Raw genomic sequence first — 16,356 nt, 5'->3', positions numbered from 1 at the left:
GAAAGCTCTAGCAAAAAAAAAAAAAAAATGCAGGGGTAGTAAGTATTTCTCAAGTGTAAATTGTTTCAAAATTATCTACTTTGCTTTTCTGGCAGAGCAAAGGACCTAGTAGGTAGGCAATTTTGCAAGTAACTGGGTATTTTTTGTTAAATAAAGTATCTGCACTCACTTCCTATATTTTTTTTAATTAAAGGTTGGGACACTCGACTTGCCTCCAAACACCCTGCCATCACATTCCTCTCCAGATGGGGTAAACAGGAAATCTTGCATAATTGTCCATGTTCCTTATACCAGTTTGGCATTGACATGGTGCCAAAGGGCATTTAGCACCTTGCTCTTAAGAACCCCCAGCAGTTTAATTACTATTGGAATTATAACTTAGGAAGAAAAACAACAGCCTATTTGTTGAGCAAACATTACAATAAGCTGAATGTTTTATTTCTCAATCAAGTTGTCTCTGTGCAGCTCCATGGACTCACCTCCCTTCCAGGCCAAAAGGAGTGATAGGAGTGATAGGCCATGCCCTTTCATCCTGTTATACAAATTATCTGTCAAGCAGCACAGGAACAAAGCGCTTTCTAATGGCCTAAAGTAACCATCTACAATAAGTGTCTGAAAAACACCTAACATGGGTTTTAGAGTAGACTTCAGGTAACTGCATTGAAATAATGCAATTTGGAAAATTCTGTTTGTGGCCAAGTATACAATAGGACTTAGTGAATAAAGCTCCCTTCCTGGTCCTGTGGATTTCACATTTCTTTCTGTACTGTGGCCCAGTTCAACTGAGGGCCACCTAAACTTCTCCTGTCACCTTTGAAATGGGTAGAACATTTTCCTAGGACATGTGGCTTGACCTATCCCCTGCCTGATCAGATCTCAGCACCAGATCTCCTACTTGTCAGCAGACCAGAAGGCTACCACATAAGAGAATTGGGAAATATGGGTATTTTTAAAGAAAAGAATTCAACACAGTTTGGTTCTTTCAAAACTGTTGTGAGGGACCCCTTGGCTAGGAGAGGGATGCTGGGTTTGGAGAAAACAAATTTTAGAGGCACTCTGCATACAGCCCCGTGGAAACTGTGTTCAATATTTCTGCATGGCTAACCACAGTTCCCGTGCTCCTCTATGCATGGGTTATTGGGGGAGATTATCCTCATGAGGCAGGTTGTACTTTCTCCCTACTCATGGTATCTGAGGGCTTTGAATAGCAGGGGTGAAAAGGTCAAATACCTCAGAGGAAGACACTGAAACATCTGGTCTGGTAAATTATGTGTATTATTGCCTTCTTTGCAACTCTAGAGGTGTCAGCTTTAAAGAGCTGAAAATGTATTATGTACTGTGTCTCTTTCCAGGCAGCAAAAAGATAGCAAACTCAATGCAAAGGTTAGATTTCACTGTGTATCTACAGGTCTCGAGCATTCTAAAATCCTGAAAGGATCACACTGGTTCAGTGAGTCCAGGGTAGAGCTGGGTCATTACTTAAACAGCCTCTAAATATACACCTTGATGTTGTGCTTTCTGAAGGAGAAAGGAGGGGAGGATCTAGAGGATAAAAAAGGGGAAAATACTTGAAACAGGAGTGGATGAGCACCAGAAGAAAGGGGAACAAGATGGTGAGGCCATGGGTACATCAAAGCATATAAAGAAAGGGAAGTTTGTGTGTGTGTATGTGTGAGTATCACCCCTGAAAGGACAACTCCACCAAGCATCCATGTTTGGTATTCCAGACTGTCCTGGTGGCCCACAGCCTGTGTGTTCACTGACTGTGTGTGGTCAGTCAGTGCTTTCAAGGTAACATCTGAATGCAGAGAAAAAACATCTGTAAGCATTTCTTTAAATGTAGTTGCATAGTTTATTTTCAGCAGCCTAAGTGGTGTCATGAAGACAGGACAGCCTGGAAAAAGGTTAATGAGGATGTAAAAATGGAACCTGGATACTACAAATAGGTCTTATCATTAAAGAAAAAAACAAAAAAAAAAAAACCAAAAACAAAACAACAAAAACACCTCAGGGGAATCCTGCAGCAGAGGAACAGTCCAGTTCAAGACACCACTCTTAAAATGTTTATTCAAATATGCCATATTGTTGCTGGTGCATCACTGTGACATGAGGAGTCAGACTCTGCTTTGGGAACAGCACAGACTTGAAAATCCAGAGCTGGTCATCAGAAAGTTCATTGAAACTACACTTGAGCATTTAGAGGTTTATGGAAAGTCACAAAAGCTACCAAGGTGTAACACAGATTAACTTTACCTCTCTAACCTATTGCATCAAGCCACAGGCCCACAGAAGAAGAAATATCTTCAACTCCAAACAAGTACACTCACAAATGTGGGCTTAGAAATCTTCACACAAATGAATTCTGTAGTTCATTTGACTTCTTCCAGTCAGATTTACTACAAGAGGGAAGCATTTCTTCTTTGCTCTTCAGTGTCAAGGTTCAAGCAGCATAGAAATTCTGTGGGATCCCTTTCACACCCAGGCCTGTTATCTGTTTTAAAAAATTAAAAATTAAAAGATAAAAGAAAGGAAACAGATAAATCTCCAACTGAGTATAATGAAAACATTCAAACATTGTAGAAAAATATCATAGCAACAGACTACTGCGTGGAGGGTCCCCTGCTTCAAGAGGAGCCCAGAAGGAGTCATTACCTGGAGTTCTTCCAAACTCTTTAAGATCACTAAGATTATCAAGCACTACTCAATAATTTTGCTAATTTAAACGTTATCTGTGGCCCTTGCATGTAGTCCTTATCTACAAAACAATTCATAGTAATTTTTAACATGCTTTGCCCATGCAAGAAAAACATTCGTTTGGAAAACACCAAGTCCCTTGTGGAACTGGAGAACTCAAGAACAAAACCAAATAGATGCTTATTTAATCCTCCTGTGGGCTTCTAAACTGTGCTGCTTGAATGTATCAGTTCTCAGCCATGAGATATCTGCTCTAAGCACTGCTTTCAACAGGAGTGTCCCAGATCCCAGAATAGATCTCCATCCCTCCTGTAACATATCTTCATCCTGTGGCCAAACTGATAAAAGAGTTTGGTTTGAGTTGATGGCAATTGCTGAGTAAGAACTGCATTTTATTCTCCTGATGTGCTTTTTGCTAATGGAGTGAAAAAAAAAAAAAAAAAAAAAAAAAAAGAAGAGAGAAACAAATTTCAGATTCAAGAGCCCCAGACAAAAATGTTTTTTTAAAAAGTAGCAATCATTTTTGTTGGAATCTGAAATGTAGGGAATTCCCAGAACTTTAGGCCTGTAAGCTAAAGCTTAGAATTAAACACAGAATTTTATTTGAGACCTTAGAAAAGGTTTCCAAACTTAAGGGCTAGAAGCGAGAATGTGGATTTATAGTTTAAAGTAGAGACACATTAAGCTAGGTAGAGGAAAGTTTAGAGTTTTAGAGTACAGTATTATAGATTTATATATCATAACATGATTAGCTAAGAAAGCTTACACTGTAACATGAATCCATAAGATGAAATATTTGAAGATTAAATCAAAAACATAAATATCCTTTTAAACAGTGTTTTCTTAGTTAATAAATCCTTAAAAGATGCTATAACTAAAAGTCTCGTGACCTTCTAAACAATGTGGTGAAGATGTGAGCCAAACTCACCCTTCCTACATATATAGAAACTTAAAAAAATCAATCACATCATCTAAAACAACTCAGAAATCCCATTTCTAACTCATTCAAAAATCCCATTTCTAACTCATTCAAAATTCCTTCAAATCCTCACAATTTTTAACAGACAAAAAAAAAATCCTAAAAGTTTTCAGATTGAGATACAAAATGTTGCCCTCATAAATTTAAACATTTAATTTTTAAAGGAGAAATATGTACTGTAAGCATTTAGATTTCCTGGCACAATTAAAAACTGAGAAGTAAGAGAATGAAATTTCCAAAAGTTATTTAATTATAGTAAAAGATAAAAGCAATTCCTTGCAGTGTATTACAGAATACATTATCCATATGGCAGACCCAAACCCATTCACTGCCTTCAGATCCTGACCAGCCAACTTTGGCCAACCCAGCCATCAACACTAAAACTTGCGATTTCTCCATGTCTTCTTTCCAAGTGCATGAGCAGCTCTACAAAAGCAGCTGGGCCTGGCTGGGGACAAGTTATGCACCTGGAGCAGCTCATGAGGTGAGTGGGATGAGCAAGGGCAGCTGGGGCTACCTCACTCTCAGAACATGAGGCTTGGCAGGTCTGATGTACAGAAAGAAAGAAATAAAATCTGCTCACCTTGAAAATCTCTCCTGCATGAGGTTCCTTGGCTAAGGTGGCCTCGTCCAGTCCATCATATGCAGAAGTCACATACATTTCTGAGTAGTCTTTTCCACCAAAGCAGCAAGAGGTGATCCTTGGAGTAGGTAGCCTCACAGTTTGGATTCTTTTTCCTGGGAAAAATGTGCAATTGTTTTCTAATGTTCAGTTTTTAGAAAGCATGTAATTATGAATGTACTGTCAGTACACATGGCACAGATGTGACATTTACTCAGAAGGCACCTCCCTTTCAGACAGAGACTCATCCTAAAGGACAGTTTGTGGGGAAATCAAATTATTTCATCTGCCTCATTTCTAACTATTTTTCAGGCTCTCCCCCACAGCTGTGAGGCTTCATTTCCTTTTCTCAAAACAAAGCAGTACTGTGTGTGAGGTCAGGAAGGGCAGGGACACCTGGGATGGGATGGATGTTGTTCCTTAAAGCATTTTCCAATTAAGAATTTCAACACTGAGAAATTTTATATGCAGTATTTTGTGGTGGCTTTTTGATAGTGGTGTTATTAATAAGAGTGTGCAGTTCATCAGCCAACAATGGGAGCAGGGGTACCTAACACTGGGAGGCAGCACAGGGAGCTGCATTCTTTACATGATCAGTGCCTGAGCCAGCGATGCTCTTGGCAACCCATGGGGCAGAAATGGGCAATACTTTTCACCTTATCTCCCCTTCAAACCATTCCTCCTGCTGCCATTCCCCTCACATTTATATGCACAAACTGGTAGAGGCCTTACCTGTCTCTGGGTCTATGCGAATGACTCTGCCGCCATCAATACAGGCCACCCAGAGCTTCCCTTCTGCGTCTATGCACATCCCGTCAGGCATTTGCTCCTCCTTTTCCAGATGGTACAAAAGCTTGGGGCAGGCTGCAGGAAGAGTTACAAAGCTGATGCTATGTGGGCTGCTACCCGTTCTGTATCAGATCCCAGTCTAACCTCTTGCAAACAGCTACGTTCATTTTCAGTGAGAAAGATATGCTGCAAAAAGTACATCACACCTGCATTGTGCAGATGTGTTAAAAGCCTAATTCAGCCTGGCAGAGACAAGTCCCCAGCACAGCCATCTCAGTCTGGGATTGTAGCAAATTAGTGTTCCTGTTATTTTACCGAGAGAAGAGAAAAAAATGCCCCTATCTCTCTTGTTAATCCACCTGCTGCCTGCCACCACACAACTGCTGCAAGTGCAGTAACTTTTCCTGGACTTTTATTGGTCATGGCAGCCTAGATATGTCACATAAATAATTACCTGGGTTTAAACATACTGATAAGCATGATCTCCTAGATAAAGATCAAAATCTTTACTTTTTAATGGCCAACCAAGCAACCAGTTTTGATTAAACCTGGACACCAACTCATGGTCAGGGATGCAGTGCAGATATGTTGGTAAGCACATCTGGTCCATGGAGCAGGGCCCATGGGTCACAGATTACCTGCTCTGACCCACCCAGCACCTTCTGGTCATTACACTACCCAAAAATAGACAGCTATGAACATAAAGCCAAGCCTAGGAAGCTGAAACATGTTACTTTTTTATATTTGCGGGGGGAAATGTTGCATTATATCCTCTTTTGAAATCTTATATCCTATAATCTGTAGAAAGAGATGTTCTCAACAAAATGAAATCTGAGTGAATGCAACTACTTTGTGTGGTTTTCATCTGTGATTACCGAAAGTCTGCACTCTTTAAAATACAAAGGCAGTTCAGTCATTTAAATTCCTGTGGAGTGTATCAGGCTGATACAGCATGAAAATATTTCAAAGAGTTTTGAAATTAGGTTAGATCTATTTTGCTTACACTTAAATTTACTTCCTTGCAGATACAATAAAAAAAATGTTTATCCATAAAATGGATAGGAAGTTGGGAAACCTCTGTCACAATGACAGCTTGATCATCTGAATGCCTTTCTGCAAAATGCATACATGCATGTTCTCCACTTGTATTTATGGAGCTAGTACAATCAAAGTAATTCCAGTAGATGGCACCCAAGAATAAATACCATCCTAAAAGGTCTTTCTCATTCTGCAGTGTAAATGGCTTCTTCCCTGCAACTCTTTGAACAGGTCTAAGTATGAGCCATCTCTCCAGATGAAAGTAAGCTGAAAAACTGTCAAAGGTTTGTTCACCAAATACACCTGGTGAGTAACTAAATTTGAGAAATATCACAGTCAACCAGCTGACAAGTTGTAACCAAAAGATACGAGATCTGTCAAATAAATCGCTGCATCTCACAGGCCCAAGTCTTGCTGCAGACAGCTCGGTAGCACTACTTGTCACCAAATTTAAAAGCATGAGTACCAATCTTTCCAGTGTGCACATCATAGCTGAAGGCATGGACAGCGTATGACAGGCTGTCGATGTGAAAGAAGGTCCTGTGGTCCAGGGACCAATCCAGACCATTGGAGATGTCCAACTGGTCTAGCTGTTTTATTACTGAATGGTCAGGGAAGAGGGTATAGAGAGCTCCTTGTCGCCTCGCTCGGACCCCTGGTGCTGTCTCTTCAGCCATCGTACCTGAAATGGAAGTGGAAGAACTGGTTAGAAAGTAGAAGCTTGCTCCTCGTGTTTGATCAAAAACCTCCTCTAAGTGTTACCAAGAGGTCCTAGGGAGAATCACAGGATTGTGATATTTTTTTTCTTTTCTTCCTAAAAATAAAATATTTTTAGGAAGAAATTCTTTGCTGTGAGGGTGGTGAGGCATGGGAACTGGTTGCCAAGAGAAGTTATGGATGCCGCATGCTTGGAAGTGTTCAAGGCCAGGTCGGATGGAGCTTTGAGCAACCTGGTGTAGTGGAAGGTGTCTTTGCCTATGGCAGGGAGGTCAGAACTAGATGGTCTTAAGGGTTCCTTCCAACCCAAACCATTCTATGACTCTACAATTCTGCAATCCTATGGTGAAAGGGACTAATAGGTTCTGTCAGATTGATGAGAAACAGTAAAAGGAGCAGATCAGGGGCAGCTGCCTCCCACAGAGCAGATCCTGGCCAATGAAAGGATGTTTCTGCATTACCATGAGGTTTAAGTCATAGACATCAAAGACCCAAAGGACCATGAGGACACGCAAGGGGGTTGTGGTTTTGCCCACAGCAGAAGTTGAGATGCAGGCAGGCATCAATCATATGCTGTTTTTGTTGTTGCTCTTTGTAGGCTATTTCATGATTTAAATGGGCTGTGACCATTAAAATACAGGTGCACACCATGTGCCTGAGGGCACATGTTCAAACAATTGTTCAAACAATTCTTGAACTCTGTAGGGCTTCGTGCCATGACCGCTTCCCTGGGGAGTTTGTTCCAGTGCCTGACCACCCTGTGGGTGAAGACCTTTTACACACTGTACAACCTAAACCTCCTTCTTGCCTTCAGGAGGCACATTCTTGTTTTTCACAGGCTAACCAAGAGAGGCTGGACATAAAGGGTGCAAGCTGCAGCTCATGTTCTGCTCTAGAAGTTGCATCCTTCTCTACATCTCCAGAAAAAATCCCACCTACATGAGCCCTTCACTGGCTTTTCCATTAAGGCAGTTGTTTGAATAATGCCATCCACTAAGTAGGAGAGCCTTCCTGTCAGATGGCTCTTGTCAACAGCATCTGTCCTCATCTAGGCCAGAAGATGTAGAGTCCCTTGTCCTCCTCCACTGGGCAGTAACCAAGCAGAGCATTCACAAGACAGGGAATAAATAAAAAATCCTTATATAAAATACACTATAATTAGTTTCCCTTTGCTCCAGGGGAAATTTCTGCCAGGAACTTACCAGCAAAAAACCTCCCCTTTGGATCCACTTTCCCATCATTGAACCTGTTGTTGGGTTTATCCTGCTCAAGCTCGAGGATGGTGGTGACTGCCTGGGTGTCCCAGTCCAGGAAGGCAAACCTGGTCCCCAGGGCGATGACATAGCCCCCACACTGCCGCAGAGCCACTGAGCCAACACGGGCATCTGTGGGTGAAAGAGAGCAGAAGATGAAGGGTAGCCCTGAGGCCATCACTCAGCCCTCACTGAGGGACATCCCTGGCTGGCAATGGCTGAGCTGATGCTCAGATCCTTCTCCCCTGGGATTGTTAGCACATCTCACTGGCTCTATGTTCCATGGATTTTTCCACCTTCTAGGATGGCACAGCCATTAGGACTGTACCTTTTCCTCTGCAGGTCCCAAATGAAACATGCATTCCCATTTAGGCATAACAGGGGCAACACATGCATGGTCCTCTCTGCTCGGCTGGCTTAGGCCACACTGTGCTCAACAACACATTGTGGGAAGACAGGGTGTGTGGTTCCATGGAAAGTAAGAGAGACTACCGACCTGTAGGACTTCTACCAGGAGGGGTGGATGGGACAGACAAAGAGTCCCAGGATGAAGCAGCAAGTACGGACTCTTACCCACAGACACGCTCTGCACCTCATTGGTGACTGGGCTCCAGCGGCAAACCTTCTGCGAGTTGATGTCTACATAGACAAGTGCATTCTCCCTTTCTTCCCAGACTGGGCACTCTCCCATCCGGTTCTTCTCCTTCACAACAGACTCGATTTTGATGGAGGAAGACATGGTCTAAGGGGAAGTTAATAATGGATGTAATTAAAAGCTCTTACGTGAATTTTTTCATGCCTACAATATTAAAAAACAGAGATTGTAAATAGCAAAGCACTCCAAATCCCACATGACAAAGTAATTTAGGAGGTTCTTATGACATTTCCATGGCCTCATGGCTGGAATTGAGCTTGAGGTGCCAAAGCTCCTCCTTACCAAAACTTTCCTAAACCACAGCTGCTGATGAGGCACCTGTCTCAGGAGTGCTGGGGCTATGGCCCTAAGCTGGAACCAAGCTGCTGTCCGGGGATCCGTGATCCTAAGGGTCCCTCAGACCACAAGGAGGGATCAGAAGGCAGCAGCACCAATGAGTGGTGGATCAATCTTTATGTGGAAAATCAAGGCTCTGCCCTATTTAACACAGGTGCATTGACTTCCTCCACAGGAAGACATTTACACACCCACAGCACTGACTCCACTTTGCCACAGAGGCCACTGCACAACAAATGCCTGTTCCCACACCAAGTCAGTGAGAATATGCAAATACTGAGGAAGGCTCCTGCCTTTGAAATTCTACTGCTTTGTTTTCCCACTAAGCATTTCCTCTTCATCAGTCCCCTCAGTGCCCCAACTTCATCTCCAGCCCCTGCTGCACACTCCAAATTTTTCCCAATGCCAGGCTGTGGGATGCAATTACCCCAGTTCCTGCTTGGTGGGTCAAAGCCACCAGTGAAGCTCCCATTCCATATGCCTGCTTCTGCCAAAAGTTGTTCATGCCCTGGCTACCCCGTCCCCATTGCATCAGGGTGCTCTCAGGGACATCAGTCAATCAGCCACAGCTGGTTGACACCCACACATGGTGCACATCCCATCAGTTTTGTGTCCACTACCTACTGATGTCCTCTAAAACACGGATCCTGACCTTGCTGTGGGGTGGGAAGTGAGCAATAACCTCCACCATTTCAGCTCTTACAAAAGAAAGAGGCCCACTCACTGCCTCAGTCACCCCTAATGGAGCCGCCTCCACTGCTGCACCCACTGGCCTCAGCACATTTTTTCCACAGATTGGGAGATAATTCTTGGGAGGCAGCCAATCCCTGACATAACATCAATCCTAGGGATTACTGTCTCCAAGTGGGTATTGTTTCCTAGTAGGTGAGCTGGCGATAAGGTTTACAGATAATTAATTAGCATTAATGCACTTCAAAATACGTGGGAAGAGCCAGTCAATCACTGTGAGTGGAAATGCCAGGGCTGAGGGACATGGGATCTTTCCTGCAATGAGTCACACCACTAAGGTAAGTTTCAAACAATGCATCTATCAAATATATTCTTCTCCCTTCCAAAATACACTGGCCACAAGAGGCTGGGCAGCAAGCTGTTCCATGCAGGCAAATCGCATCTAAAGCGTAAATGAAGATACACAGCAAGATGCCAAGTTTTAACCTCCAGAAACCTGTTAAACAATGCTTGAGCTGGAGGAGTGAGTTTCTTGTGGGTTAAAGCTTTGTGTCATGTGGCTGCCATATGTGGGACTCAAGGCTTGGAGACACAATGCTGACTTTATTGTATCATGGTCTGGAAAGCACAGAGCTGTTCTCACCCCTGTGGGAAAACAAGCGTTCGGCAGCAGCCCGGCAGCAGTGTGGTTCCTGCAGAGGCAGAAAGCCTCCAGATCTGCAGCAGCCAGTGTGTATTTGTCTTGTCAGCTGCTTCATTGACCCAGCCGAGACTTATTAAACCTTTCTTTTCCCACCAGCTCCTGTTTCATTTACATTCCCCTTGTCCAACTTCTGCAACACCAAAACAGGGGCCTGGCAGATAAGCCATGGTGAAATACTGATTCACAGACCCATCCCACATGCCACATGAGAAGTACACAATCACACCATTGCCAGCTGTTTCACAAGGCATAGGCAGGGGAGAAACCATCCTACTTGCACCAGCTGCCTGCTTCCCCCTCTCCTGTTCCCCCAGTGATGCTGCAGAGACCTGCCCTGTCCCATGGGCCCTCAGTGCACACCCACCTTCCCTGACTGCACATTCAGCCACAGCATCCTTTCCCCTCTGCCAAATAAATAACTCCTGTGTGTCACTCCAGCTGTGGAGGTTTCCATACTGGTCAATATTGTGGCTCAAATCGTCATCACCCCTCCCTGTTTTGAAGAAGAGGGCAATTAGAAGGGAAGGTCTGTGTTTTGCTAGCTGAGGTTTCACTAATTTTTACAAGCAGCTGAAAATGGAGGCTTTTAACAGGAAGGACCATCCAACCCTAAGTGGCAGCATTGCCCTCAAAAAGAGTCCCCACAAGCTGTGAGGGACTCAGCCCCGGTCCTATCCAGTCCCTGTCCCCACCTCTCTGCTCAGTGCTCTGCTCATTTCCTGCCATGCCCTCCCTGCTGACACCCCATGGAACAATGTAGCAGTAACATTTCACCAAATACAGCATTTCAGAGGGAAAAATGAGGAAATGACCCCCAAAAACCTGTTTCAAAATATCACAGCATAATCACTCTCCAGGCATCCTGCCACCTGGACACCTTTATCTGTGGCACCTTGCACCCTGCTTGGTACAGCACTGACCCATCAGAGATGAGCATGCAAGGAAAGATTAGAAATTCCAAGCAAAAATCACCAATCTGTATTCTCCCAAAGCAAAATCCCTGCAGAAAAAATCATCGCAATCACCCTGCCTATATCCTCTTTCCAACATTTTGTTGGCTTTGTAGCCTCCTGGACTCGCGCACAAGGGATGGACAGGTGTTACTGAAACATTTTCCCAGTTAAACTGTTAAACTGTTTAACTGGTAAAAGTTACCAGAACTTGGAGACCATAAGAAAAATTTCCTCTTAGGAATAAAAAATGAATGGAAAAACATCCTGTCTGCTCTAGAATCTAAGCCCTCTCTCTTGGCAGGCATTTGAAAATAGCCTTTCTAGATCTCTGTCCACATTCCTTTTCAAATCATCTGCACAGAATGATTCAGGGTCATTTCAGTACCCTAAAAAGAGAGAGGTAAAATACAAATGAATGACTGGCCTTAAAAGTTTTTTTGCTGTTTCTTTCCCTCTCTCCGTCCCGTGCAAACACACATAATTTCATTTTTAATGTCAAACTGAACCTTCATATAAGCAGACAGACAGCTAAAACTTTTAATGTACAGTCAAGCAACCATCTGCATAAACCAAAGAATTTTAAGAACCCTTTTCCCCTCAGTCAAACAGCTGAATATCTTTACCGAGCTGGAGGACACCTATGCGAAACTCTGCAGTTCATCACACCAACGCACCTGCTGAGGAAAATATTGCAAGACCTGGCTTGGTGACTCTTTTCCAGCACTGGTCCAATGAAACTGGCTGCTGTTTTCAGCGACGGTTAAAAATGTGCCCCAGTTGATGTTATCTGCATGGAGCAGGTAACCCTTTACATTTTGTATTCAGTCAGCAGTCACATGAATGATGAGGCAGGGACCAAAGCCTTTCTGAATGGTCTGGTTTGCAGTGCCAGCAGCAGGACATGTGATAGGGAAAAATCCTTGCTCAGTATTTTTCTCGTGTCACGAGAGTGCAAGAGGGAAACTGAGGCGTTGCACCATTCAGTCGCCCCAAGGGCTAGCCCAGTCTTCCAAAATTTAGGGTGCTGAAAAGGGAAGGTTAATGAAAGATGCGAGGGAGGGTTTTGTAGTACTCTGATAAGGAAAAAAATATTGTGATTAAGGCTTATTATCATCTTTAAGACTTGGCTCCTACTCCCAGCTGTGCCACAACCTTCTTGTGTGTGAAGTCACAGGGCTCCTCACCTCGAGCATGCAAAGCCTGATCCCACTTTGGCAAAAAGCTCCAAGCTGCTGCCTGTAGCAGACACAGGGAAGGACTTTTACCAGGGAGTCTCAGCAATTGCCATGGATGCTGCAGGATGGTGATGTCTTGCCTGGCTTTTATTTTCTTCCTTCTTTGGCATTTGTCTTCTTTATTTGTCTGTAGGAGGCACAAGTGGAAGATGCCAAGTGCCTTCTCCCACCCAGCCCTGCTCAGCAGAGGTAGGTGATGGCAGGACCAGCAAGGTGGGGACAAGGCAGGCTTGCCATGGGGACAGAGACCAAACTGGGCAGTGAGCCAGGGCGACCACCAGAGTTTTGGTGACAGGGCCACACTCAGCAAGGGCAGAAGGCACTTGGGAGAAATTGGCCCCAGTCCAGCATGCAGGAACAGTGCATTTCTTTATTCATTAAAGACTTTAATGAACTTTGTAATTTGATGTTCAAATGATTCACAGGATAAACATCTTTCCCTGATAAGCAAGTAGACAAGATAGACTTATTATCCTACCATAGTCACCATCAATCCACATTCAGAGATTAAAAAATTACAGCCCTAAGACAGAGACAAATTCAAATATTTCTAGGGAAAAAGTCAGTAATATTTCCAAGTCAAACTCCTTCCACAATCACTGTATTACAGACAAAGTAATTCTGGGTGCCTTGAGGACCCTGCTGAGATTTCCTTGGCTTCCAATGGCTCTATCTCATCTCAGCACAAACCCTCAGTCTCTGCTTGCTCTCAGAAAAATTATCATGTTACTCTCTACTTTCTTTTTTATAAACTAGTGATAACTTCAAAGGAAGGTTCAATTAGAACAATATGCATGTTTTTCACAGCATTTTCAGCTGTAAAACATATTCAAAATGAAAATTCTGGCTTATGATAATTTTCACTGAAAATTAATTTTCATCTAAAAAAATGAAAAATATAAGTTGTCTTGTTTTCTGCAAAATATTTCCCAAAGCATTTTCTCTAAATGGATTTTGGAGGAGAAAATGTTTTCCACACAGCTGTTCACTTCTGGTGACTTGACTTCCCCATCACAGGCTGCAGCAATGTAAAACCAAGTGAGGCAGAGGGATGAAGAATTCACCTTGCTGCAACTGAAAACACCAAACATGCAGCTTTCTGGGTGAGCAGTTTGGATGCTGAATCATCGGTGGCACAGGAAGGACAGCAGTGGGAAAACGATACCAGAACATGTCTCTCCAATTTATTCGTGTGGCTGCAAATGCTCTGGGAATGCCCCTGCCACATTTTGCACCATCTCTTATTCCTACCCTGACCACTTCTAGGCTACCAACACAATTACCACATCTCCCACTCTGCCATTTCAACATCCCACATCTGCCTTTCCAGAAGTCAGTCCCTTTAGGAAGAGACACATCACAAAGTTTTTGTGGGTGTTGTTGATGAGTGGTGCAGCTCTGCAGTAGCAGGTGCACGTATTTGCTAGCCAGCCAGCTTTTCTTTTTATTGTTTCCACAACATAAAGAGCCTGGCCTTGCCATGCACTTTGCTTGTTTCTAATGTTGCTGTGTTGCAAAGCAGAAGTTTCTAGTGAAGTTGGCCAAAGGCAGCCATGCACCCCTGTACCCCTGGCTGATACCAAACCACTTGTCTCCTTCTGGTGTGGCTTCCTCTGTCCCACTGCTTTGGTGTCCTCTGATGCAACTCTTACCCACTTCTTTTTGTAGTCCGTAGTTTTTATCAACATAGTCAGGAGAATACCAAGGCATTGTCACACCACATAATGTGGTATTTAAACAATTGTGCTTGTCTTCTGTTCCCCAAAGGCATGTGCTCAGATAGTAGCTCAGAATTTGTTCTTGTGGCTTTGCAAATATTTAGTAAATCCATCGCTTCCCATTTTTCCCCATAACTCCCCAAAATATACTTGTGTTACTTATTCCCCTTGAGGGTCCATCCCATCATTCATTGCTCTAGAAACTCAACTTTGCTTGTTACTTGTCCTGATATCTTAAAGCTTTTATGCACCTTTGCAGCTGTCTCCCTCTCCTCTAGAAGGAGAGCTCTCCCTCTAACAGGCAGAGTTAACAAAGATACAGGTATTAAAAACCCCAGGCAGATACAGGTATAGCTACTCACCCCAGCAATATCCCACTTGACAGTGCTGTCCAAAAGTGAAGCCAAAGCTTATCTTTTTGTGGCTTCGCCCTTTTGTAGGAAGGGCCTGGTCCCTCCCTTGTGCTTGAGATGGGAAGAACTGGAGTTCCCCAGGCAGTCAGTGCCGCCTGCTTTTATTTCAGCAGAGCTATTTTGCCAGCAAAGGATTATAAGAGCTTTCTCCAGCTTGGTTGGGAACTATGCTTTACCTATGAGTGTAGATTTTGGTCATGAGGGTGAAGAAACCCTTCAGGGCTCAGCAGCTGCTCCTCCTGATACAGCCTTTCCTGTCACTGGGTTCTTGCTCAACCCTAATTGAAATCAGTGCTGATCTTTGATCAAAGAGGTGAGCGCCATTAATAAGGAAGGGATTAAACAAAAGTCAGGAAGCCTTCCTAATTGAGAGAACCGGCAACGGCTCTGCTCCAGTTTGCCAGATCCAGCACTCTGTCATGGGACTCAAGTCAAAATACGCCGGCAGCACCAGTTTGGGCTCCTCGGGGCTGGGGCGCGGGAAGCAGCTCCAGCCTCTGCACTGGAGGCTGCGCTGAGACGCGCTCCCAGGGCATTTCGGCAGCATTAAAAATGCAACTCTCCTGGCAGAGTTGGCTCTTCCTGTTCATGTGAAGCCCATGAGACCTGTGCAGCAAAGCCAACTAAGTGCCTTTACTGAAGGGGGAGGTGGCATTCATTTGTAAAATGTCTGCAGCAACTTATTTTACCTGCCTCTGCTCTCACACACACAAAGACACACGTTATTCAGACCTTTGCCCAGTGCCACCCATGCACAGCATGGAGGAAGAGGGGCTCCAGCAGCCATGTCCTTCTCCCTGCATCTCATGGGTGCCTCCTGGCCAGCTCTGATAAACTAATCTTTGACCCAATTTTTCATGCCTGTACAAGCGATTGCTCTTACTTTTCTAATGCAGTAAAAACATAAAAAAGATCGGCCTTTTTTTTTTTGTGTTGTGCTGGCAATCACCCTACTGCCAGTGCGGTGGTGTGAGGGTAAGGACAGGTACAAAACCTCAACAGCAATGGCAGAGTGAGCTTATCTGTGTTTATGCCCACTTATTTTCTGCTGCATCTCTGGATCTCCACTAGTGATCAACCACAGCTGCCCAACAGCGGTTTATACAGCTGCAGGTATCACCAGGTTTGTGACTTTATTGAGATCAGAGCCCTAAACTTGCCACATTCACCATCTCCCTCAACTCAAGCTTTCTCAATACTGTGCCTTGAGTAGATTTTAGATTGTGCCTTTAGATTGCCTTGTAGCACAAAATAAATGGAGGATGTGGACACTCCAAAGAACAAGGCCCAGCTTCCTTCACTGCCTCATGCTCATCCACGCTGAAGTCGGGCTGCTTAAATCTCCTTTTTTTCTCAGCTGCCAAGACAGATCCCTGCATGATTTAAAGAGGGGAAACAGTAATGTGCACAAAATTATCTTTAAACCCTTGGATCAAAGCAGCACCGAGGCCTTGGTGGGCAGCTGAGTCATCTACTGCACACTGGAGGGTGCAGCCAACACAAGATGATCCATCAGAAACTAACTGCAACAAGCCTGCAGGAATGGGAAACCATTATGTGC

The 16,356-nt window shown here is 43.9% G+C and overlaps 1 protein-coding gene across 1 annotated transcript; it reads right to left on the bottom strand.

Moving 5' to 3' along the window:
• Positions 1–1,848: 1,848 nt before the first annotated feature.
• On the bottom strand, positions 1,849–14,787 carry LOC128803512 (regucalcin-like). The gene is made up of 7 exons (XM_053970571.1): positions 14,745–14,787; positions 8,666–8,834; positions 8,042–8,224; positions 6,589–6,804; positions 5,028–5,159; positions 4,257–4,411; positions 1,849–2,491 (listed from the first exon to the last, which is right to left on the bottom strand). The coding sequence occupies exons 2-7, from the start codon at positions 8,829–8,831 to the stop codon at positions 2,441–2,443; spliced, it is 903 nt and encodes a 300-aa protein (XP_053826546.1). The 5' UTR covers positions 8,832–8,834; positions 14,745–14,787; the 3' UTR covers positions 1,849–2,440.
• Between the last annotated feature and the right edge of the window lie 1,569 nt (positions 14,788–16,356).

Source organism: Vidua macroura, chromosome 2 (genome assembly GCF_024509145.1).
Source record: "Vidua macroura isolate BioBank_ID:100142 chromosome 2, ASM2450914v1, whole genome shotgun sequence".
In the NCBI taxonomy this organism is placed as follows: domain Eukaryota; kingdom Metazoa; phylum Chordata; class Aves; order Passeriformes; family Viduidae; genus Vidua; species Vidua macroura.
This window is presented reverse-complemented; position numbering and strand designations above follow the sequence as displayed.